At 46.9% G+C, this 26,621-nt stretch overlaps 1 protein-coding gene across 1 annotated transcript in view; it reads left to right on the plus strand.

The window, feature by feature from the left end:
• Positions 1 to 26,621, plus strand: part of LOC149338183 (uncharacterized) — a 157,330-nt gene that overhangs the window by 86,106 nt on the left and 44,603 nt on the right. Inside the window, exons 8-9 of the mRNA XM_089550282.1 lie at positions 1,151 to 1,272; positions 10,658 to 10,722. Coding sequence (XP_089406408.1) covers positions 1,151 to 1,272; positions 10,658 to 10,722 — 187 coding nt within the window. The remainder of the gene's footprint in view (positions 1 to 1,150; positions 1,273 to 10,657; positions 10,723 to 26,621) is intronic.

The raw sequence follows: 26,621 nt of genomic DNA on the forward strand, positions 1-26,621 counted from the left end.
ACTCCTAAGTTTCACCTGAATAGAAACAGTGAAATGGGCGCATTATCTCTGGTGCAATGTTGAAATGTAGTATAACAATTAATTTCCAGAAAATACAGCTCTTTTTCCTTTTACAAGTCAAAAAGTAGCTATGAACTCGCATGTTAGCACACAAGTGGAGAGTACCTGTCAGAAGTTACGGTAAAAATGGTGCCCACCGCATCGAAAGGGTCGTAGACATGCCTCATAGGGCTGAATGTTATGAGCTGACCATTTGCAACTGGTTTGAAGTGTAACACTAATAAAGCTGCGTGCGTTTCTACGTCTGGAATGGCGATGAGAGTACCCATTTCAGGGGCGAATCAGTTGTAGCGAACTGAGTAGGTCGCAAATATCAGCGACGCTAATGGCATGACATTTATTAATGCCTAGCCGCACAAATGACATTAATATTTGAGGCATCAATCCCTTAATGGCACTGAATTTTCCGGTGTGGCGCAGGTATAGCTTACCGGATGTAACCCAATGCACTGACTATTCCACTGGAATATTATATACCGTATTCTCTGAAAACGAAAAGCTGAAGTCTTAAAGCACAGAATGGAAATTCTGGGTACTCTGTCATCGTTTTTCGAACTTGAAGGCGCGAGAACCGCTGTAAATTATGTGTTTCTGAGGGCAATGCAAAAACTCACCTCGCTCGTAAAGTAAGCTGGCATGCACTCCCAATGCACTCAATGCGGGATAACGATGCGCGCATTATTGCGATGTGCTTTCGTGCGCCTGGCGCTGCGATATAGTTCGTCCCTGAATTCGATGATGGGACGGCGTCGCCAAAATGAGCGGCTATGGGCTGCGCTTGCAAAGAAACCATTGCATGCAAACTTCTGCTGCGTGTGCGTTACGCGCGGTTCTGATTGAGAGCGGCCAATCTCAGCACTGTGTAAATGAAATGGGCAAGCGAAATGCGTTTCCGTCTGATCTTTTTATTGTGAATTTTCTTAGCGGAACACTTTAGCTTACCTGCTCGATTTTAATCAACATTTTTGCATTCATCCCTGAAACACATCAGAAATCCATTTATTGACATTAATAAGCACTGAGCGAAATATCTCGGTGCCCCTTTAGGAGCGAAAGCTCGGTTGAACAGACAGCTGTGCCACGTGTGCAGCTGACACCCAGCTTATGCTCGCCGACGATGAGAGCCTGTTCGTGAATCCCGGCGTCATGGCTTGCTATGGTGTCGAGTTGGACAACATAACCTGGGCTCTGGCCGGCCGCAGGATGGAAATGGTGAGTGCATTTGCCAGTCTCGGTAGCGCAGGAGGGTCGATAAATCTTGCCGGCTGACCTGTCTTGTATTTAAAAAAAATTCAGAATGAATAGTTGAAAGTAGAAAGCAGGATGGAGTGGAGGAAATGGTGCGCCGAACTGGTACAATCACTGAATCGGCCGCCTCTTGGTGGTAGTTGTGAAGAAGCAACAGCTTGATAGGGAGAGCCGCCTCTCCTGCCTGTGACAAAAAGCAAGCGATTACAAAAGCTCTCAATGTCTAAATCTCCTGTTTCTTTGGTTAAAAAGTACGCTCTCTCACCTTTGTAATAGAAGCTGGGTTTTATGAGGTTAACGTCCCAAAGTGGCTCAGGCTATGAGGGACGACGTAGTGGAGAGCTGGGAGTAATTTCTACCACCTGCGCTACTTTAACCTCGACTGATATTTTATTTATTTATTTGTTTAATATACCCTCAGGCCCATACGGAATTGCAGAGGAGAATCGTTATACGAAGCCACAAAACATAGCAATATGAGCATAATTTTACAGAAGGTGGCGAATTATAGAATGTTAGCTGAAGCATTCTTGAAATAAATGGTTGCCATTAACCAGTGCCAGTGGTGCGGGAAGGTGATTCCAGCCGTGGGATGCCCGGGGCAACAACGAATGAAAGTAGGTTTTTGTTCTGTAGAACGGTATTCTAACCACCTTGTGAGCGTGATCCATTTGTGGGGACACGTAATGTGGGGTGAGATATGTTTTTCGTGCAGGTAAGAATGGTGAAAAAGTTTATGAAAAAGGCGAAGATGAAATATTCTCCGACGAGACGCAAGGGATGGCAGGCCGAAACTGTGGTGTCATGCGAAGCGCGTGTGCCGTCACCTTGATGGCCTGTCGCTTAGCGCTTATAAGCGCTGCGTTCCACGGGCGTTCGGCTTTCTCGGCTGGGCACGGGTGTGCCAATAAAGCGTCTGCGTTGCTCGACACCCTGATACCGTGTCAAGCCAAGATTTAGACCAGGTTAAGATGGAGTCGAGGACGGATTGAAGCCTTAGCTTGTCGCCATCGCATGTTATGTCCCTAAATATTAGCGAATAGGTAAATGTGAGGTGAAATGCTGGAGGGTAGGTCGTTAATGCAAATAAGGAAAAGAAGCGGACCGAGCGCAGAGCCTTGCGAAACACCGGAGTGAACCACACTCGGGTCCGAGGAAACGTCAATAATAGAAGTGAACTGCTGACGGTGTGTAAGAAAAGCATCAAGCCAGGCTAGACTCTTTAGTTCGAGGTTAAGTTGCTGCAATTTGTATAGTAGTAAGCTATGGCGTACTTTATCAAACGCTTTCGCGAAATCTGTGAACACACAGTCAGCTAGTGAGTTACGACCGAGAATAACTTGGAACTTGTTGGTAAAGAATTTGGAACTTGTCAGTAAAGAAATTTCGTTTTCTCCATGTGCATAATTTTTTGATAGATCTACTTCCCTGCCGGTTATCATAATGCCGCAGGACAGCACTCTCCGTAAATATAAACATAAATAACAGAGTAAATACGTAATAATAAATCTACAGCTAATGAAAAGGGCGTCCCGATGACGAACCACGTTCTCACAAAGGAAAAAAAGATTACAAATCGGCTGTTAAGTGGAGCTGTCAATACAAGCGAGTCGCTAGTACAGTCTCTGTTGTCATCCTTTTTCTCGGTAAGGAGTACCAGTGTCACAATTCGAAAGAGCTGGAGTGACTCAGTGTGCACCTTCGGAGAGTTTGTCTTCAGTGACTCAAGAAGCCCCAATCACCAGCCACTTCCATCTCCGCAAGCCTGTAGCTAGGTGCTCCGCACCCATCCATCACCGCCCTGAATCCACCGGCCGAACCCCGCTCCCCCCAAACCTTCACCGCCCGCAAACGCCATCCACCATATAACGAAACGCAAACAAAACTATACCCTCGAGAAGCGCTGCCCGCCACCAAGTCGCCTGCTTCCAGCCTTCACAAGGCCACCACCCAGTAAATGGCTCCGGAGACAAGGAGCAAAAAAAGGTGGACTCGAACTGAAAGACACACTAGAAAAGCCACCTACGCTTCAGACGAACAAATAAATAATCCTCACTTTTACTCTAGTTCCCTTATTTGAGGGTGAGCCCCAAACCTGGGGGCTGCCCCCCCACTTAACGCCCTCGACAGACCAGTCCCCGCCATACTCCTTCAGAAATATTTTGGGGCGTCTGTGAACCGTTGGCTGTGTTGAAACACTGTGCTCATCTGTGTTGCTGCTTTGGAGGATCTTGATCGTCATGTAGCATTTTTTACATATCCTTCACGCCACTGGCACAAACTCTAGGCCAGTACTACAGAGAATGCATAGCATTTACGGGAGTGGGCCCATTCACGAGAAGCAGCAGGCTGTCATGGAAGCATGATGGTGCCGGAAGACAGAGGTTGTCGCCGAAAAGCAGGCAGGATATGCCGCGATCGTGAGCTAGTACGAACCGGAAAATCGCGCTAGTTTTCTGCTCCAATTTTTGCATAGTTTCAAATTGTTGTTCGGGAGGACAGAAAGTGTGATTACCACTAACAGCCTCGAATGCTTTGCTGTCCAACTAATGCTGATATTCTAATGCACTGCTGATCATCCTGACACATTTCTGTTTGGCGCTCTCTACGAATTGAACGGACTTTCTTCGATTTATGCGGGCAAAAAAAAAACACCTTCATATAGGACAGGGGTGGGCATGCTCCTTTCCTCGTTACCAACTCGAATAATGGCTGGGCCTGCGCCACTTGCGTCGCAGCGAACACGTTTGGGGTACGTTTGAAGATGTAGGAACAGACCACTATTGATTGCTGGTGGCATTAAATGTGTGTGTAGGTTGAAAACCGAACGTCAACGGAAGTACGCCAAAATATCTTTAAAGTTGTTATAGCATCCGCTCAGGCATGTAGCCTGAGTTCTATCGTGGAGTTTTTAGCATGCTCTGCAGTTAAGCGCCCGCTGTAGAATGTTTCTCTCAGCTAAACTAGTGCATTGTCGAGTTCAAATTTCGCACGGAAATTGTATTTGGTTGGCAAGAATTGTGAAAGGAAGTGCGTGTGACGAAGGTGGAGGAATGTGCAACAAGAGGGTGGTTCCATTGCGGAATGCAAGGGTATATGCCTAAGCCAAAGAAAGGAATGCGCAGTGAGCGAAATGCAACGGGCATGGCTCTGGCATGTTTTTTCCAGAGAGCAACTCACGAGGCAGTTGCGCCACTTACGACACGTGACTTTGAAGCGACATGACAATCTTTCCAGCAAGTAGTGAGCAGCCGACCATTGCGGCAGGCGACGGTTAAATTAATGATTGATGCTGGCGAACAGCAATCTGGGCCGCACAAGGGCCACCATTGCGGGCACTTGCAATCGCAGGGCAGTGGCTAATCCCTTAACCGCTGCACCACGACGCCAGGAGGGGTATCAGCACTCCTAGTGATCTAGGTATGTAAAGTAAAGACTGAACTTGTGCACATATGGAAATTAACCCCCTACGCTATTACATCACACCATTGAGGCAGAGAATAAGTGTCTCCTAAACTTTTTTTCCGGACTTTAAGAGCATACAGACAGCGTGTAATAGAGTGGAAGTAGAAATTTATAATATATTGGAGCAATTAAAAAAGGGGGACATTAACGGTGGACATCTTGGTGCGAACTGGCAACCCGTGCGCTACAAGAGTGCTCGAGCGCACACTTTGAGAAGCGAAAATTAGGCGTGGCTTAGCTGTGGCTAACCCTGGTCAGTTGCGTTAGTAACAGCCGCATGGCTACGCTTGTAGTTTCGGCTTGTGGTGTAACTAGGCACGTCGATTGCGCTTGGTTTCATTCCGACGATCTTGGGAACTCATCCCGGAATCTTCCGTAGTCGTCAGCCTGGCGTCACTCTCAGAAGTGGAACGACTCCTAGCCGCATCTTGGTTACGACGCCTTTCAAATCGTGCAGCGCGTTCTTCTGCTGTCCCTCGAGCGCATTGTCTCTTTCTAGCTCAGTCCTGCCGCCCTTGCTTCTCTTTAACGCTCTCCGTAACGACGATTCCACCGAGGCGAAGCGCGCATATACCCCCCGAAGCCCCACCTCCTCACCCTCTACCTCGGCGGAGAGCACGAACCTGGCGGGAGCGAGCGACTACGCGCGTGGCAGCGGATGGATGGATGGATGGATGGATGGATAGGAGCGCCCCCTTTGAAACGGGGCGGTGGCAATTGCCACCATGCTCAGCTTTTCTTTATTTATTATTTTTTTTTGTTTACTGTGTTGGCAATTCTCATTAAGATTCTCCATCAACTTTGCCTACAGTTTCCTACTATTCTAACCTTATGCCACATCTCTGCTTTTCAGCCACCAATCCTCCAATCGCTTTTTGCTGACTTCCACTGCAGATTTATTTACATGACCATTGTTATCTTTAAACCCTAGGGCCTCAGAAAGAGTGACTGTGCCTGCATCGACATCCGGATGGATACCATCACATTTGATTATGAGGTGTTCAATTGTTTCCACAGATCTACCACACACTGCACATGTGTCATCTTCTTCGTTAAATTTCTTTTTGTAGCTGCGCGTTCTAAGACACCCTGATCTAGCTTCAAAAAGTAGGGCACTGCCTCTTGAGTTATCATAGAAAAATTCTTTCCTGATCTGCCTTTTCCAGAATCGATATAGTTCTACACTATGTTTCTTTTCCATTGAATTCATCCAATTTTTAACTTCCGCGTTTTTAACCTGTCGTTTAATGCTCTTTCTTTCTCCGTCCTCATGACCGGCATACTTACTGGTTAGTTTTCTAGTTCTTTTCCGCCACTGTGAGTCAACGTTCTTTCTGTATAAATATTTAAATACCTTAGCTGCCCATCTGTTATCGTCCAATTTCCTCAGGCGTTCTTCATATAGTATTTTACTCTTAGCTTCCCGTGCCTCGAACGATGCCCAGCCCATATCCCCTTGTACTGCCTCGTTTGTGGTTTTGCCGTGGGCACCTAGTGCTAATCTTCCAACAGCTCTCTGATTTACGTCTAATCTCGACTGAACTTCTGCCCTTAAGCACAGAACCGCATTGCCGAAAGTAAGTCCCGGCACCATTATTCCTTTCCAAATACCTCTTAGTACTTCATATTTGTTGTACCCCCATAATGCCCTATGTTTCATTATCCCGGCGTCTCTTCGTCCTTTTGCCCTAAGAGCCTGTTCATGCTTTTCCGTGTATATCTGCCCTTCGTTTAGCCATATCCCGAGGTATTTGTATTCGGCCACTTTGGGTATTTCGTGGCCTTGTATTGTAAGCACCTGATCAGTTGTATCGTTAAAAATCATCACACCTGATTTAGTTGCGCTAAAACTGAATCCTAGAGCGTCTCCTTCGTCTCCACAGCAATTAACCAAAGTTTGTAAATCTTCCTGGCTATCTGCTAACAGTACAATATCGTCCGCATACATTAAACCCGGGAGTCGCTGCTCAACTACATTTCCGCCTAATCTGTACGATAGATTATAACCCAGATTACTTTCTTCTAGCCTTCTTTCCATATTTATCACGTAAAGCATGAACAGCAGCGGTGATAGAGGGCAACCTTGCCTTAATCCTTTGTGCACCCCTACAGTTGTGGTACTTTTTTTTCCTTCCCATGTAATTTCAACTTCATTATCTCGGTAGATTTCCTGTAGAAAATCAATTACCTCATCACCAATACCTAAATCTTTCAATATGCTCCACAGGAGTTCCCTGTTCACGTTATCGTATGCACCGCTTATGTCTAGAAAGGCTATAAACAGAGGTCTATTTTCCGCCTTAGCTATTTCTATGCATTGGGTAAGCACGAACAGGCTATCGTCTAACCGCCTACCCCTTCTGAACCCATTCTGAAGTTCTCCGAGTATCCTATTCCCTTCTACCCATGACTGCATTTTTAATTTCACCGCCTGCATTGCCAGCCTGTACATAACAGATGTTATCGTAATCGGACGGAAGGATTTTATGTTCATCTTATCTCCTTTCCGTTTATAAATCAAATTCATTTTACTCTGTCTCCAGCTGTGCGGAATTTGCTGATTTGTTATGACTGCCTCCAATGCTTTTATCAGCGCGTCCTTGCTTCTTGGGCCAAGTTCATTAATCAGCTTAATTGGAATTTCGTCTATTCCTGCGGATGTGGTTTTAGGAATATTCGCTTCCGCCTTTTCCCAGTTAAGACTAGTCAGTTCTAAGCTGTTCTCTTTTGTGCTGTCCTGTGTTGCCGCCTCACTTGGGTAGATTACCCCATTGGCGTCGCTAAAAGACGCAGCTATAAATGACGTAATGTAGTCCACAGCATCGTCTCCCTCCAAACATTTTCCCTCAGCATCTATAATCTGTTCCTGCTTTCTTTGATTTGTTTTTCCCAACCAGCTTATATGGTTCCAGAATTTTCTTGGCCCCCCTTTATTTGCCTCGCGAACTTCAGCCAGCCATTTATCAGAGGACTGCTTTATTTTAGCCTGGACTAGGACCTGAACTTGCTGTTTCTTTTGTCGATAAGATTCCCATTTTTTTCCTATTTCCTCTACAGATAACTGCGCCCTCTTTGCTTCTCTGTGTTCCCTTGAAGCCACCCGTCGTTGTTCGATGGCCTCCTTAATTTCCATATTCCACCAGCTCCGTGGCTTCCTCTTTCCTCTCCAGCGGTTAACTCCTTTCACTTGTTTCATTTTTGTAGCGATGAGCAGTTCCAACTGATTATAATCCCAATTTTCCATGTGGCGTTTCTCAATTATTTCTTCTATATCGGCTGATATTAGCGCTATTTGTTCATCATTTAATTTTGCGTTGTCTTTTGGACTTCGTTGCATTTCTCTTTTGACTAGGGCTCCCAACTGTAGACTAATACGTTTATGATCACTTCCTAGGCTGTCCTTCCCCTCTTCGTCTATTTCCATTATTGCGAGCTTGCTATAGATGCCCTGCGACATTAGACAGTAGTCAATGGTTGTTTGCCTGTTACGGGATTCCCACGTGATTTGTCCCTCACATTTAGTTTCTCTATTGACAATAACTAAGTTGTGCCGCTCACACAAGTCTAGCATTAACTTCCCGTTACAATCTGTGTATCCATCCAGATCCTCGATGTGGCCGTTCATGTCTCCAAGCAAAATAATATCGACACCGTCTCCAATCTGCTTTATATCGTCATTGAGGCACTTAACTAGATCCTTGTTTTCTTGCCTGCATTTGTCCCCGGTCCCTAAATAAACTACCCCTAGCCATGTCCTTTTGCCAGCAATTGTACCTGATACCCAGACATGTTCTTTGCAAGTTGATTTTATTCTTTGCCAATTTGTTCCTTGATGTATCAGCATACCTACTCCTCCTCCCTTCTTCTCCGTTGTTGTTCTGTTGCACCCTTCCCAGACATAGCCATCGATGAAAGGTGGATCTTCTAGATCCCTCAGATGTGTCTCGCATTGAGCGTACACACCTACTGCTTCGTCCTTTAACTGCTGTTCTATTTCTAGCCATTTCGCTCTCTTTCTACCCCCTTGCATGTTTATGTAACTGATCCTGGCGTTAAATTTCTTTTTCGTAGTTTTCTTTCTGGGCCTCCTAGTGGCCATTTTGTTGGGATCAGCCGCCATTGTTACATTTACATCGCTTCTACCTACACCTACGCCCTGAGCCACCGTGGACCCCCTAAAAAAGCTACCGCTCGGCCTCCCAGGCGCCTGCCTATCTCTTCTCCTACCCTTCCACTGAAATGGATGCCATCTCGTCCAAAGTCTCTGCCCGAACCTGCCCTGTGCACTTCCTTGTTTATTTCTACCACCTCAAAGCCTTTCTCGAGGCCTAACTGCCTTATCTCGCGATTAAGATTCACAAGGTCTTTAGCAACCTCTGCATTCCTTCCTTGTACCTCAGGCACTGTACACACCACGATCTGCGCTTGCTGTGCTATCGCCCTTATACCGTCAACTCCCTCAGCTAATGTTTTCCCTACTTGTGCGGCGTTACCATTCAGGACATCATTTAGTCCCGCCGCTACCACTACCAAGTTACGCCTTGCAGCCTTCTCGGAAAGTTCACTTTTAGTCGCTGTCAGGACATCGTCCATTGTCTTTCCTGGAAACACCCCGACTGCTACCCGCCTATCACCCTTCACCCGGTCCAGAATAGCTCTTTTGCAGCGCCCCATGTTTGAGTCACCAGCGATAAGCACTAGGGTACTCTGCCACTCCCTCCTAACTTCCGGATCTCGCTGCCTCTTATCAGCGACTGTGCCCTCATTTCCTGGAAGTAGCCCGGACCAATTCTCAGTACCGCCTCTCGAATTCCCAGCTGCCACCTGTGCATAGCTGTTCCTGCCTGAACATGTCTGACCTACTGGCCCCTCGCTGTCCATGCCAGTGCAAGCCCCATCCACGTGGCTGGCGCTGGAATGCCCGCCATTGTGGCTTCCAATGGCGGTGTCAGCCGTTTTTGACTCGATCTGAGATAGCTGTACTTGAAGCTTACGCTTCTCTGCCCTCTCTATCTGTAACTCTGTTTCTAGAGCATCCATCCTTAGCACTAGTTCGCTGTTCGCCTGTTCAGCCCTGTCCAGGCGTGCACCTAATACGCAGAATTTGCACATAAAATCTGCGCCTTCGGCCTCCTCCACTGAATCGAACCGCGTTTCTTTTAAATTCACCGATTCCTCACACTCCATACATCTAACCTTCAGTAACTTAACCATCGTAGCAACACTCGATTATTGCTTGCACCAAATGCCCAGATATCTACACGCTCAAGACGAAAACACTTGAAAACACGTGCAAAATCAAATAAAAGTCTGGCTACCGCAAATGCCGATCAATCACTTGGAAAAAAATAGCTATCTCTCTAAAAGTTAACGCACAAAAAAAAACACTGAGACAACTGTCGGCCAAATAGTCCCGGCCGAAATTAGGTCACTGACCTAAATTCTATTCCTTAACCTGCACTTCCCCTAACAGCCTAAAAAACTAAACGCACTTTTAAAACTATTAAAGGAAAGTACTCATCTATTTTACGCAGACGCTCTCGCAGTCTGTCCGGTCCCGTCTACGGCGGCGCGGCGCCGAAGACGCCACCTGGCGGAGCTCGGCTCAAAGGGTTGCTAGGCAACGGCTGCTGTGCAAGGCCATTCGTGCCTACCGGCTACGCGAAAGCCTGGCGCAGTGTTGCTAGCGGAACAAAAACATCAAGATTGGTTGGAAGGGGAGATGCTTGGAACTGATCGGCTTGGAAAATAGGCTAGAACTTATTGATCTCTTTTAATTAGATCTCTTTAGATTAGTGGATTGGAGGTTTAGTAGTACACTCTCTATGCCACATGCATGGGCTCCACTTATGACAAGATCTCAGGTGTTTTTGGCTTATTTCAGGAGAAGGCCCACGTCTTGAACGCGCGGTATCTGCTGAGTCAAGCTTCAAACCAGTACGCCAACGTGTAAGTACACAAAAAAATTTAGGGTGACCGTCCTTTCTCGAGTATTTTAGGATTTCCTAAATAACACTTGCGGGAGGTCAGTGTGCAGTAAATAACATTTGCAGGAGGTCAGTGTGCAGTAAACTTCAAGAGAAGCTAAATTTCAAGCCTCTGATGAAGCCCCACGCAACCGATATCTCACCGATACACAGCCTGAGGCTGTATTTTGCCATAAAATTAGATTTTCACGGCACCTGGACTCCGCTTTTTCATTTCATTTCATTTATTTCGTCCTTAAAGGCCCGAGGGCATTACATAAGGAGGGGGTTACAAATTGTTTTGTGTGAACGCACTCATGATGAAAACATAGACAATAAAAGAAACACTGCAACTGCAAACACTAAAAATAAAGATAAAGAGTATCAAGTGGTTATATAAAAAAAAACAAGAGAAGCCAAGAAAGCACAGAAAAATACAAGAAAAACCCAGGGAAAATACAGAAAAAAGTAAAGGCCAACAAATGGTTCACGTGTTCTGAAAATGACTGGTGAGTTTCGCGCGAAATGATTTGCGATCGTTGCATGATACTATGTCGTTGGGCAGGGCATTCCAATGGTTTATTGCGTCAGGAAAAAAGGAACTGCTCATTGCTAAAGTACGACTCTTGATGCTGGCTATGGGGTGGCTGTGGCTGAGGCGACTGGAAGTTCGGATCGGTGGTTTCAGCAGGGGATGTTTTGATATCGGATGGTAGAAAAAGCTGTGTAGTAGGCAAAGGCGTGAGATGATGCGGCGTGATTCAAGTGTGGGGAGGGAGATAGAATGTTTGAGTGCAGTGATGCTACTTTCTTTTGAGTATTCAGAGGTGATAAAAGGGGTCGCGCGGTTTTGGATGGCCTCAAGTTCGGTGCTAAGGTACGCTTGAGGCACGTACGCTAAGGTACGCTAAGGCACGCTATCGCTCTACTCCATGCCACTAGAAAGCCCTTTGCAAGTCGTCCAGTAAGGTGTCCTACTACAAGGCAAACCTCCGGCCTATTCTTCGCCGTACAACGTTTCTTTACTCAAAGTTTGTTCGAAAAGGGTGAAAGCTCCCTTGTCCCCAGAGAGAGTTGCATGCGTTGAAAGATTGCATCAGCAGTCAAAAGTTCTATGAAATCAAGAGACGGTGATCACTGTCGCTGAGGAAGTCTGCAGGACGTAGGCAAAGCAGAGTTTCCCGTTAGCCTCGATGACTACAAAAAGTACCATCAGTTTTCATGTGCAAGTCAGAGCACCTGCCTCCGACATATTTCTTACAGAGTGTTGTGGTACAACAGAGGTGTCGGCTTTGACGGCCGAAGGTGCCAAGTCGTTATACTTGTTCTTTGTGACAAGTGGTGTGTGCGATTTTAATAGGCGAGATAGGTACGTTCTCCTCGCGTAACAGGGGCTGACACAATTCAAAACCGCCGCGACCCCAGCCAGTGATCGCGCACGCTACGGAGCGCCCGCCGACCACGGCGGGCCCTGTTCTGTGGGAACAAAGAAACAGCACTCTGGCTGACAAAAACCGGCATTTATGGCTACAAAAATAAAGCCAGGCTAGCAACAAAATACGCTAGGGATTCGAGGATGTCCGACTCACCAGCAGTGTTACGAGCGAATGTTCGCCCACGCTAGGGCACAGGACACTCTGCGGTCGGACGAGACGAAATGCGGGAGAGCCCACGAGGCCTCGCCCCGCTGGCCGAAAGCAAAGCGTCGCGCCTGAGCGTCAGCGCGCGTCCTCCCCCCCGCGAGCGCGCTGCAATCACGCCATTCGTGGCACTCGTGGCGCTGTGACGCCGGCGCAGCTAACGAATCTAGGAGGGGTGCATCGCGGGGAAGCCGACCACAGGAGACCAGGTGGTCAGGCCCCAGCGAGTGATGATCATAACGAGCCGCTTTGATTTGTTAGCACCGCCTATAGTGTTTATTACTCGGGAGTAGACGTATCATTCAGCAACACGCCTTGGATAATATAAATATCGCTCACTTCTCCGCGGCTGTTTTATATAAGTTTGGGAGAGTTGAGATCACGGGACGTTTAAGCTGCGAGAAAACTGCAACAACGTAAGCTTGACGGTGACAGAAAAGATTTGGCAGAGGCTTAGCTTGGTTAAGCCGGTAAGTGGCGAAAGCAATAGCCCTGGCTGCGCCTGGTTTGCCTGGTGGTGTGTCTTGGTAGTGCTCTTAGTAAAGCTTATTTATGAAAGTTTTGCCCATTTGTTTTACATGGCATTATACTCACCGCACGAAGGCCACCACGTGCTGGGAGATTTATGCGTGCCTCGGTCGCCAAAACGAGCGCCTAACGCTAAGGGATGATTGTCTAGAAGTTTCCCTCTTCTTTCACTCACACTTCCTCCCTTCCTGTACGCTGCTGTTCGGGTGTCCAACGAGATGACAGAGAATTTGCTTTCCTCAAAAAGCGTTGCGTTCAAAGGGCAAGGCATCGCGCCGAACCGGTGGTGGCGTTCCTCCCTTCCTGTGGTTCGGGTGTCCACCGAGATGACAGAGAATTACTGCGCCACGCCTTGCCCTTTGAACGCACCGCTTTTTGACGAAAGGAAATGGCGCAGTAATTCTCTGTCATCTCGGTGGAACCCGAACCGACCGCTAAGCGCGCCGCGCGTGGCAGGAGCGGGAGTTAGGCCGCGCTTGGTAGCTGCGGCCTCGCTACGCGACGGCGCGAATTGGAGCCCCGCTCTTGCAGCTTTGACGTCAGACTGCTAAACGCGCCGCGAGTGGCAGGAGCAGGAGTTAGGCCGCGCTTGGTAGGTACCGGCCTCGCTACGCGACGGGCTGAAAGTGCAAGCAGTATTGCTTTCGCAATAAAAAACGGCAACTGAAGCCAAAAAAATGCGGACTGGAGCCTGGCATGCCCTTTTAGGTCGCAGAGTGAACACTGATTTCGAGTAATTATGACGAAGCGGACTTCTGGTACATACGTGCCCCGCGCATTCCGAGTGCTTGCACACTTTTGACGGCGTCTGCATGACGTCGCCCATGTACAGTCGCGCTCAATAAAGGCGCGGTTATACTCCGACTATAGTGAACTAGAATACTCATCTAGTGGCGCGAACGGAGGCGCGCGGCAGCGGAGCGGCTGAAGCAAAACGCCGCTCCTCGCCGCAAGGGGCGCCACTGCGCCTTTTACTAGCCCTGCGCCAGCCTGCGCTGCCGCTGCCGTGCTGCTTCTCACGTTGAGAACGGCTCTCCGGGCGCTGAACCGAAGTGTTTTGTGTGCGTTCTACGTTTCGGCGTGACTCCTCGAGATGTGAGTGATCCGGAGAAAATCGTATTGCGTGTGTGAAGTTGGTGCTATATACTACAGAGAGGCACGATGCCGAAAAGGAAGACGGACTCCCATTGCTTGCTCCGGGCTGTCGGAGCGGTTATCCGGGAGCTCCTAAGGCGTCTTTGTTCGCCGCACAATATTTTTACCAGGACGAGAACATCTGTGTAATACATTTTCTACTTTTCAGGTGTAACTGGAAAATGTCCGTAGAGCCATTCTTCGGAGGAGAAATTCTAGAGACCCGTGTACTGTGCGATGTCAGTACGTCAAAGAACCCCAGGTGGTCGAAATTTCCGGAGCCCTCCACTACGGCGTCTCTCATAGCCTGAGTCTTTTTGGGACGTTAAACCCCATTAACCAAACCAAACCATTGCTCTACATGGCAAAAATGTTGCATTACAAGCCCTGTACGGGATCACATCTAGCCACACCAACCCAAACAGTTTTGAGGTTCAGAGGGTGTCACCTGCACCGTGGCATCAAGTTACAGCCGGCTAATATTTTATATAGCTGGTTATGTCGCCAGAAAATGTGTCCTGAAGACGAGCTGTGCAAGCTGCCTGAATTTGGTTTTGCGGACCAAAGAGGCGGCTGGGAACTAAAACTTAGCCCCGTTCACTCGCATGAAAGACAACGGTGGTCTTCTGTATCCCGCTGCTCCCCTCTACAAATTTGTAGCTGACCTAAAAAATGCCTTCACGACATGTTTTAGCCTCCTAGAACTACATGCAGACAGTATCGTTGATATTGTACAGGTGGTTAAGACAAAAACAGAGCTTTGGCTTGGCTGTCCTGACCACTGTGAGAATGTAGCAGCAGAGCTCACTGCTTTTTATATAACAACCCGCCTTCAATTTCCGGAGCCCTCCACTACTACGGCGTCTCTCATAGCCTTAGTCGCTTTGGGACGTTAAACCCCATAAACCAACCAAACCAACCAACTGTTTTATGAAAAAAGCTTCAATAGCAGCAACAACCGGAAGCGCCAAGCTTCTAAGTACCTGAAAATGAGTCGTTGCACTTAGATCTCCGAAGCACCTTCTTAGGAAAGCTATAGCCTTGATTCCGCGGATGGCATTGCTATGTAACCTAATTTCGGCTGATTACGCCAATAATGTGCCTCCCATCAAACCAATATTCGCTTCAATTTTTCTTTCACATGTCTGCACTTGCCAATAAAGGTATAATGCTCGCCTCCCGTGTCTTCTCAACTTGGCATATGTCATGTATACATTGCAAGACTTGCCGAAAATTGGGGTGGAAATATTTTCAATCGTGAATAACATTCAGTGAACAAAATATGTTTCTGAGGCCGCTTAAGCGCCTCAGAAAAAAACTGGTTTCCGTAAACTGGATGACACGTAGGCGCGCGTACAGATGAATGAGGAAGGCAGTTTTCTATGACTGTAAGCCGCCACGGTGGCTCAGTGGTTATGGTGCTCGGCTGCTGGCCCGAAAGACGCCGGTTCGATTCCGGCCGCGCCGATCGAATTTCGTCGGAGGCGATATGCTAGAGGCCCGTGTGCTGTGCGATGTCAGAAAACTAAAGAACCCCAGGTGGTCGAAATTATCCGGAGCCCTCGACTACGGTGTCCCAATAGCCTGAGTTGCTTTGGGACATTCATTTCATCATCATTTATTGTCCCTTAAAGGCCCCTGTCGGGGTATTACATAAGGGGGGAGCGTATACAAGGTTGATGTGGAAAAACAAAGGTCACAAAAATATAGCAATGCAATATAGGAACATAAAGAGAAGCAAAGAACGCGATAGTTAGAACGGTGCAGGTAAAAAAAAGCCTTTAGGCCACAAGCACCACACACGTCGGCGAGAGGTTAGGGCAGCAAAGCTCATACAGGAAAAAGAATTTTCATATAAACACAAGTCGAATTAAAAAAAAGACATTAAACCCCATAGTACCAAACTATAATCACAGGTAAACAAAATGAGCCTGGTAAGAGATGCATCTAGACAACTAACACCCACTGGCAAAACCGTGAGCCTCTCTCATTGCCCGTTCTCGGTAGCATACGGCATGCAACGACGCGATTTTTCATCATCGCCGAACTGCTCAAAGGGGCACGGCTGGGAAAAAAAAGTGCCTATCAGGTTACTCTGAAGCTAGCTGAAGCAAATGGCATGCATGTTTATTAACTACCGGCGTATTAGAGCACCACACCGACACAACGACGTGGAGAAGCATACACAAGCTCCAAACGGAGCCGCGACGACGCCGCTGCAAAAAGTTGCAGTGGCGCCACCTGGTGGCTTCTACGCCAAAGAGCACGCCCGCGCCCTTCCGTTCGCGCCACTAGGATAGTATTCTAGTTCACTATAACTCCGACGTAGCGCGCGCGGCACGGCGACGTCACGTCGGCGAAACGCGACCCTCTATACTCCAGCGGCGCCCGATCGCCAGCGTGTTCGGCGGCTTCCGGCGCGGTCTGACTGTGCCCGGCGCGTAATGTAGCCAGCTGCATTTCGCGCCGGCCGCTCCGAGACGCGCCGAAGCCGCCCACCCAGCATGCACCGCGCGCACCTCCCACGCCACTCCTCCCGTCTACCTCCTTCGCCACTCGCCTCCTCTCCCAGCCGGTTTTCGAACGAAGAACGTTCTGCGCATGCGCTGCCTCGCGTCGGAGCGGCTGGACTGTAGAGCTCCCGTAGTGCGCCTGGCGTAGCGTCGCCGATCTGACGTATCCGACCACAACCGGCTCTCGCCCGCGCGCCGAAAACGTCGGAGTATAACCGCGCCTTAAGAGTTGTAACGCGCTGTCAACGACCGGAGCTAGTTCCGTGGTGTCCGCCCTCGCAGCAGTCGCTCGGAATTCTGAGAGATACAGCCATTCCAGGCAACCAACGCAACCCCTCTAAGAAAAAGCTTGCTGTAATTAAAACGCATGCTGTTTGGCTGTACACTGTTAGAAACGTGTGTAAATAAGAACAGGTGAACGGCTCTCTCTCCGCTCGTCAGCACGATCGCAAAATTATCGTTCTTGTTTCGAAACGGGAACTGCTGCGCAATTTAGACATGCGAAACTTAAGCGCAGAAGCCTTGGTCTCTGCGTGCCGTTATGCTCGGCTCTACGCAGAGCGACTGTACGCCTATTAGAAGCGTGACACACATGCAGGCTGTTCGCAAACGGAAATGGCGTTTTATATTCTTCGGGGACATTGAGGAGTATTACCACCCCTGGAGCCGCTGCACGCAGCTCGGAGTGCCACATAATGCGGCTGCTCATACGAAGTAGTAGCGCGCGCAGAACACATTGTCTGGAGGTGACTGCAAACACAAGCGCTGCAAGTGCGTAGCAAGCAACGCAGCATCTCTTGGACGGACGACGGAGGTGCTGCTCGTTTTCAAGGTATGTATACCTTCATCTCTTATCACCGGTGTCATTATCGAGACGGCACTTTGTTTTCTCGGGGAACAACACACTGTACGCATTGACTGCGTCAAAAAAAAAACAATCGGAAACCCAAAGAACCAGCTATAGTAGTGTGGCGTGAAGTGAAAAGAAAAGAAAAAATGGTTGTGGCTCAACTTGGTTAAGCTGGGAAATCGCGAAAGCAATACCCATGGCTACGCCCTCGCTCACATGATAGTCGTGCTGTTGTGGTGCTTGTGTGAAACTTGTTGTATACCTTGGTGCTGCTGTGGTGATCACTTGGCTAATCTATGTAGCTCGCACGTTCTCGCCGAGCCGCATACTGGGCACGTCGCTTAGCGAGTCTTGTTCACGCTCTTCCTCTCTCTGTAGCTCGCCGCTCTCTTTTACGCGCATTACGACGAGCCTCCCTTGTGGTAGGCGGCATCGCCGCGAAGCAATCTTAAGGCGCTGGTGGTTGGCACAGCTACTGCTTTCTAGCGACGTGAGTCGAGCCTAAATCTCTTCAGCGTAACGCCACAATCGCGCTGCTAGCGGAGAGCGCAGGAGTTAGGCGCCCGTGGTCGTGGCCGCCGCGATCTGCTCCGGCGGCGGCGCGCGCCGTTGCTCAAAAGCGCGCTTCGATCGCAGAGGCCACGCCGTGGTGGCACCGCCGCGGCTTGCGACGGCGCGAGTCGGTCGCCTTTCTCTTCGGCGTGACGTCACAAAGCACCTGTTGCGCTCCTAGCGGAGAGCGCAGGCGTTAGGTGCCGGTGGTGGCACTGCCGCGCCACGGCAAAGGCTGAAAGTGCAAGTAGTAAAGCTTTCGCTATAAAAGCGTGCGCCAAAGCGGTCATCGCATCGGCGTATCGGTAACACGGCCATCTCGGAATATCAAGGCTCTTAACCGTGCATGCGAGGCGCGGGCGCGCGTAGTTTCGATTCGCGGCATTGAACTGATAAGGTAATGGGCAGATGATAGGGAGGCTTGTTATTCGTGCTTGTTTTGTGGCCAAGTGTTTGCATATGTCATCAGGAATAAGAGCGCATTTTTAACCGAGCTCATGACAAATGCGTCATGTGATACAGTTGCCGTCAAAACATTTATTTTGCTCTCCACGAGGAACGCAGTACTTTTTATTACGGTTGCAGGCAGCACAAACAAATATAGCTCTAACAGCGTTGCACCTGATGCATGAAACACAGTATATGGCCGTTTCCTTTTATATTCACATTGATTTATGGCTTTTAGCAAATTAAATTGTTTTTGCTAACCCCATCTTGCAGTTTTTTTTCTTCATACACCACCGTCCAATGCAAAAGTAATTTTCTTTTGTTAACCAATGTAAAAATATATATTGCATGGAAGTGTAGTGGTTATTTTTGTTACTTATAATGAGGTCGAAGGTTTGATTCCTGGCCATAGCAGTCAAATCTGAAATGGGCAAAATAGAAATCCACCTGTATACTGTGTGAGGCCAATAGACGTTAAAGTTCCTTATGTGTGGTAAGAAATTATGTGAAGCTCTCCACTACAACGTTTCTCATAGTTCAGGTGTAGATTTTGAACAATAAGCCCAACAAAAAGCAACATTAAAGCTGAAAATAATTTTTGCACCACATTAAGTTCAACTCGGCAACACACATTTCTCAAGGTTATGTTCTGTTAAAACGCGCATGGTATTGGTGCCACATAGCTAAAAATATTTTTGTTTAAATTTGCAAGCATAGGTCAGAGCAACCCATCTTGTTCAAAGTGAAACGCATATACTTGCCCAATGGTCTATCCCGCTGCCTCCCTGCTAAACTGGCACTCCTGTATATACAGTACCTCGCAACAATTAGTTTATCAGAATCTTGGAAGAACACTCATGTCACTCTCGTAAGGAAGGAGCCATCAAGGAATTGAAGAGTTAAGGACCAATCAGCTTGCTATCTGTTGTTTACAAGGTGCTGGCTAAGGTGATCGCTAATGGAATTAGATCAACCTTAGACTTAGGTCAACCAAAAGACAAGGCTGGCTTTTGCAAAGGGTGCTCTACATTGGACCATATTCACACTATGCATCAGATGATTTATATATATAAGAGTGTAAAATAATACCAACTCCTATATTTAGTCAACGATAAACTATTTGACCCAGTCAAAACCTCAGCAGCCATGCAGGCATCACAGAAACGGCGGGTAGAAGAGGCTTATAAACACAGTGGAAAATATCTACAGCGGTTGCACAGCGACCATATCCCTCCTAGTGGAAAGAGACAAAACACCACTTAGTACGGGTCTCAGACAGGGAGACACTATCTGCCCAGCAAGCTAACTTTACCATGCACGTGTCGCAGTCTTCTGTTAGAGATCGTAGCTGGCAGCATAATCCGCTACTTGAACCCTGCTAGTGAAGCTGTAGAATTGTGGTTTGTGGGTCATCAGAGTCATCTTTTTAAAATATCACATGCATTGCAATTCATTTATCTGCTCTTGTTCACTGCTTTATAAATACATTGAGTATCTACCATTAGCATGCTACATAGAGCTGCTGACAATAATGTTTTAGCTGTGCTTACATGTGCGAAATATTTGTATGCCTCATGTTGATATTATCATGCCAAAAATTATTCTTCCGAGCTGTAACATTAAAAAAAAACAATTGCTCCACAATTGATAACTTCTAATCCGAACTGAGGTTTTGGCACTAAAGGAGATTTTCTTTTCAGGCCCAAGCAACTTTGATTGCACATGCAATGCGGCGCTGAATGGAGCAAGGTGCTTTGAAGCCTGAGCTTCCTGGCCACCATGGAGATCATTTTAGCTGCATACTTTTGTCTCAACATGAAATACAGTCAAGTTGGAGCCACACTGCAATTCATTCAGCGGTAAGCAGAAAATTTTTTCTCTATTTTATAGACAAGTTTTTACCATGTCTGCCTCTTTACGACTGTTGCAGTAGCCGTAAGCGCTCAGCAACACGTGATAGAAAAACTGCATGTAAACTGCATAAGCCTGGCATCGCTCCCGCAAACTCTCTGGCATTTGTTCGATTCAATGCGCATGTGCATTTTGTGCATGGTTTGACAACCTTAATAGTAATAACTGATGGGCGAGTTGGTCTAACATTACCACGAAACAGCGCAGTGGCACATGGACAGAGAAATGACGCAACTGATTATCTTAACTATTAGGCTTGATGGCACATTCTCTCATACGAGCTGAGCCTGCATGAAGCTGCTAGGAGTTTGATGGCTTCTGTTGGAAGTAGGGATCCCACTATGCTTCCCAGTACATTCAACCACGGCTTTCATTCTTTCGTTACAGTTTTTTATGCCATTCTTTAGGGCCAACTTCTGTTGTAACAAAGAAATAAGAAATATGAACGCAAGAACTCCGAGCAATGCTTGGTGAACCCTGCAGTTTCAGGGAAGGCCAGGGAAATAGCAGGCAGGGCTTAATTAAGCCTGCAGTCTAACAAGGGATCTAGTGAACAATACTTATTTTCATATTCTGGGCATCCTTGACCCCTCCTCCAGAGATCAGTTGTAATTGAATATGGAGTAGTTGCAAAGCCTGTCCTGTGATAGATGCTAGTCTCTTTCTATCCCCCAAAACCACGAAGAGTTGTGCTAAAAGACGACATGCATACATGTGCGCTCAACCTTTCTGCTTAGTGTATCGTCTTTTGGGCAGTTCTTCATGGCCTTACAGAAGTCTTGAAGGCTAGCGTTTATGTGGCTGTGGCTGAGCTGATAACTGTCTTCAGCTATTTTAATCATTCGGCTAATAAGATCACATCGTGACTGCATTGTCTAGTCATGTGTAAGATCCCTAGGTTTTTACAGAAAAACGATGATTTCAGCATTTTTGAGCAATAGTGTGCTAGGACAGCCTAGGAGACACATTATCTAATTTTGGACGATAGCGTATCAGTAGAAGTCAGTATTAGAGATGTAAAATTTCATGAAATTTTGAATGGCATGAAAAAAACCGTTTTTTTCAGGGTTTTTTTCATGAAAAATTGGAAATGTTGCAAAACATGACAAAAACAGATTTAGTTGCAACAGCACGACGATCAATAATAATGCTCCGAAGTTCAGTCGAATATGTAGTTATAGATGTCATATTGTGAAACAAACTTCTTTTTCTATTGCACAGAGAAGATAAATAATGATTTGCACTCCAGGCGAATATGGAAATATAAATATCATATTTGTGGAACGAACTTCTTGTTCTATTGCACTGAGAAAGAGAACATGGAAACTGATCTATAAGTCACTCCACATCGGACTCAGAGTCACTGTCGCTGGATGCGGCACTATGCGCAGCAGCATGGATTGAAGCTGTGTCCACAGCTAGGTTCGACTGCACATACACAAGCTTTCGAACGCGTTCCCCTGAAAGCCTGTTGCGAATCCTTGCATGGACGTTTACGAAACGGGACTAGTTTAGTTCGCAGCTGGCGGATGATGGAGGTATCTGCAGCAGCCGGCAAGCCAGACGAGTTAGCGGCTGGTTGGTGCAAAGGTCTTGCCACAAGGTAGATGGGGCCACGTGCTTCGCTGAAGACCCCTGTCCTGGACCAAATTCCTGCGGATGTCCTGTACTCTGCTATGTTGGAAATCAAGAAGCTAGGCTTGTATTTGGCTAAAACCGCTTACGTGCACAGCAGCCTATGTTATTTATGCCATGTGTGTAGCGCTGTAGAATTTGCAGCCATTTTATTCAAACTATTAGTGTGTTCTAAGTCAAGCCTGGAGCTTATATGTGACCTGGCCTTCAACCCGCGTACTCGCAGCACGAACGTTTTAAAAGCACTACCTGGCACCGGCGATGACGACTGCTCTCCAATCTTTTAACGATGCATGCTGTAATGGTTTTCAAAGCAAAAACAAAAACCTGAACTGAAAGCAGGCAGCCATCAAACCTTCAAATTGCATTTTGAAATTGAAAATTGAAATTTTCGATGTTTCTTTCCATTTTCCCTCGTCTGAAAAAAACGAAAAAAAAACGGTTTTTTTTTCCAAAATTGCAGTGTTTTTTTCAGGCCTTCACATCTCTAGTCAGTATGACGACAGAACAGTAGGAATCTGATTGATTTTCATGTGAATTATCAGGAATGGTACAGCGTGGTAACGAACACAGTCATGCTGATGCCCTGATATGTTTGCTACTATTCTGCTCATGTAAGCCAGCACAAGTGCTGTGGCTCTGGCAGCAACGCTCTCACACGTTTGTAAAAGAAATTTACAGTACAGGCACCTGCCAAAAGCAGTAGTACCATATATGTATGAATGTAGAATAAGTTTTTTTTTTAAAATCGTATGACTCAGAAAGCACCTCGCGTTATATTGGAGCTAAGATACGAATTCCGAACAATTTTTTTTTCTCACTTTGATGCACCCACAGCGAGCTTTCACGACAGGCTCATGGGCTGCGTGAAAGCCAACATTTGATGGCCAGAAACGGGGAAAGAATACATGCAGACTATTGAGAAAGAAGAGAAGGGACTGAAAGAACATTGAGTAGTAGGGAAGGTAAAAATGGTGAATAAGCAGAGAACTGTGCTTTACGGACCTCAAAGCATTAAGACAGGAAGCGATGGCATTCGAGCCATTGCTGTGTGTAAGGCCGTGTACAGAGGGCAAAACACATGCCTAGAACAACCAAACTCTGCGTTCCGGAGCTCCCAAAGCCGCTGCAACCAAGAAGGCAAAAAATGACGATGAAATTATAAGAGTTTAACAGCCCATGTTTACATCCAGCCCATTTTTAACCAAATCTAATCGCTAGTTATCGCGTGTTAAGCCCGAAACACGCTCAGAGCGTGTTCTAGACATGCGTTTTGCCCTCTGTACATGAACGTGTGGGATCCTCCCTCCAGAATATTGAAGATTCTTCATTTGAAAGTCACAGAATCAAGCTTCTTGGTCAAACTTTTTAACCAAGGCATATGGCAGTAACAGCGCTGTGGTTTACGCACAAGGCATATCTCTCGTGAGACAAATTGGTAGTGTAAAGAATATCAGATCAGAATGCACTGAGTAACTGCAGTGGTTGGAACAAGTTACGTTGCCTGCCTAATACTGGAGATATGTGCTTTCTCGGCATCTCAGCGTGCTTTACTGTGTATGCTTTTGTTGCTTTGTTTTGCTTGAAAAGTTAGTATAACCATGTAAATGATGTTCATATGAACCGTTGTATCCACAGAAGTGGCACTAAGAGCATTGGACTGCTGGGAATCCAACTCAACCTAACGGCAGTACTAACAAATGCAGCTCTACATTTAGACTAGCCCTAAAATTCTGCAGGTCTAATTGGGATGATTTAGCTTCTAAATGTGTCTTTCTTTACAGGCAACTGGTGGGCATGAACGCAGAGGAAGGAAGCCGGCGGTTGTCCGGGAAGATAACCTCAGTCCACCCAAAAGTGCACAGCGCCCTTCAGCAGACTGACGAATTAAAAAAAAAGTGGCAAAATTACATGGCTCAGATTTAATATGCTTATGAACTCTCATATCGGAACCTAGATATTAGATTTTTGCATAGCTAAAATTTAGTGTGTTCATGAACTCTTGATATCTGATTAGATATTGGATTTACTAGCTTTTGCCGGCAACTGTTTTATTTATAGCATTCACCGTACATGTCCTGTACAGCTTGTTTTTGCTACTTTTTGAACCTTTTTGTGTTTCTAATTAAAACTTTCTCAAGCTATTTCATTTCTGCGCAATATTTGTTTCTAGATTGGGTTTCTACCTGAACATTTCTGAAGGGCATGCAAAATACTACATAGAGCGAACTATTTACCTTTCACAGTGTGTTCATTTTGATGTGTAATCTGCGTGCAGAAAAAATGTGTATGCATGCCAGGATGTAAATTTTAGATTGTACACTTCTTCAGATACCAAAACTTTTTTCTTTTCTATTCAGATGTATGTAATACTAGTAACAAGCAAGTTATTGTGCATAGAAGCAGTCATGGACAGTATCGAAGATAGATGTATCTTCGATAGTATCTTTCGATACATTTTGTGTATCTCTACGCGTCAGGCACCCGCCTTAGTTCGCTTGCCGACCACTTCCCTGGCTGGCCTCACACACTTCCGCACGCACCGAAATGTCCAAGCCAACTCTCTGGCTCGCGGTTTTCCCGCCGCCGCGTTATCGTGGCAAACCTACCAATAAACAAAAACTCAAGGCACAGAGCGCCAGCGATTTGCAGATGCTGGAAAGGGTCGGTGAGGGGGAACACGTAGAAACTCAGAAGAGACGCGAGGGAAGGCCACGGGCCTAACGAGGAGCGATGCTAGCTTGCGAAGGACGGGTCGGTGCCCGGGCATTCAACCGAGAGCGCCCCAAACCCACAACGGCCCAGCGCTCGCTACACGGCGATAATTCGTGGAGAGGGCGGAGTGGCCATTACCCTCTAGTGTCGCGAGGGGTCAACCGTCCACGCGGGGGAGGCAGAATCATCGCCGCCGCGTCGCGACATGCTTGCGAACAACCGGCGCGTGGCCACCTGGCCCGCAAAAGAAAAAGAAACGCAAGACATGCACGAACTTTGTGACAGGGTGGAAAATATTAATCAGAAATTAAAGGCCAAATCTAGACTTTCTTAATCAGCATTGGGATATGAAATCTTCAAAGTGAAAAATGCACCTTTGAAGTCTTGTTAAGTTGGCTTTCCCATGGTGCGAATTGTTAGCTTGACACCGCTCGCATTTCTAATGCAGCAAATAAGGTAATGCGATTTCAGCAATACCACCAACCACATTGATGCCATTTTATCAATGCGCTATGCAGGAAAGTCAACTGAGTGTGGTTTCAAAAGCCTATATTTTCGACATTCGATATTTCGAACCCACATTCCAAATCAGCAAGTTTAAAAACTGGCTTCACTATTTATGCTGATATTTTGATCTCAATTAATCCTGCGCCATATGATTAAAGTTTTAAACTATTGTACCTTGACTGACCCTATTTCATCTCTTGGTTTTTAAATTAAAATTTGGTAAGGCTAAAAATCACGCTTCACGATGCCTGTCTTGGCAACCTGCAGTCATATATGACTTCTATAGGCACGTGTATATGTACAAATTTTGTGGATTTTCTAGCTTTGTACACAGAGATGTATTATTGCGTCAACTACAAGTGACAGGCTAGAGACACGACACATTTACCATGCATAGCATGCCTCTGACCTGAACTTGGGCCTTGCCCCGGTCAGAAAATATGGAAGTGTAACATTGCGTATTATGTGCTGTAAAGCGTTGAACAGCATGTGCTCCATCAACTTTCAAAACTGGCCATGGACTGCTCATGAATGCTATGAGACATACATATGTTAGCACTATTACTATGTAATGTACCGTGCAGCATAAGAACAAAACGTGCGATGTAGTCGTATAAACAGATCATGTTTGTTAACTCAGTTACAGCACAAATGCTCTTTATTATGACGGTTGATATAACGTTAGAATAAAACAGCGCATAAACCGTGGTAGACGGAGCATTTGACGTCATAATAAAATACGTAGTATGTGTGCGCTTACCTTGCCACTCAATTCATCGCACTAGTTCTCTACGGGGCACGTGCACAACGGAGGGGTACAGCACATGTTGCGGCAAAAAATTCTGCGCCCACAAGCCAGGTCCTTTTGCGGGATTTTTTTGCAGTGTACCATTCTAATGCATCGCAAAAGCTCTCGATAAGTTCCTATAAATTTCCGGCTAGTGGCTCATTAAACATGCAAGAAAATTATTTGTAATTGAATTCAATTACATGTAAAAGAATTACGCGATCATATTTTGTTGTAGTGAAACCTTTTTCAACCCTGTCATGAGGCATATCAAACTAATTAATTTTGCAAGATTCCCGCTAGGTGGCGCCGCCCTGGTTAGCTGGCTGCCTATCGTTCTCCGCTTTCACCTGCCCCTGGCCTAGTCCAGGGCTTGGTCCGCCCCTGGATTTCCTCTCCATCGATTCAGCAAGGCTTCCGAAGCACGTGGATACCATCAGCATCACGGCCCGCTGCCGAGCTGGCCCTCCAAGCGCCTCCAAAAGTCTGAAGCGGCGCGGCGCCTCGCTAACCCTAACGCGCCGCGCCTGCACCTCTGCAATGCAGCGTCTGACGAAGCCCCAGCAGCCCAGACCCACTGATGCCGCCACCGCGGGGCCTACTCCAACCGCCCACGTCACCGCGCAAACTCCTGTCGCAACCAACACTGTGAGCGACGCTGGG

Source organism: Amblyomma mixtum, chromosome 6, assembly GCF_055824585.1.
Source record: "Amblyomma mixtum isolate Tamu chromosome 6, ASM5582458v1, whole genome shotgun sequence".
NCBI lineage: Eukaryota > Metazoa > Arthropoda > Arachnida > Ixodida > Ixodidae > Amblyomma > Amblyomma mixtum.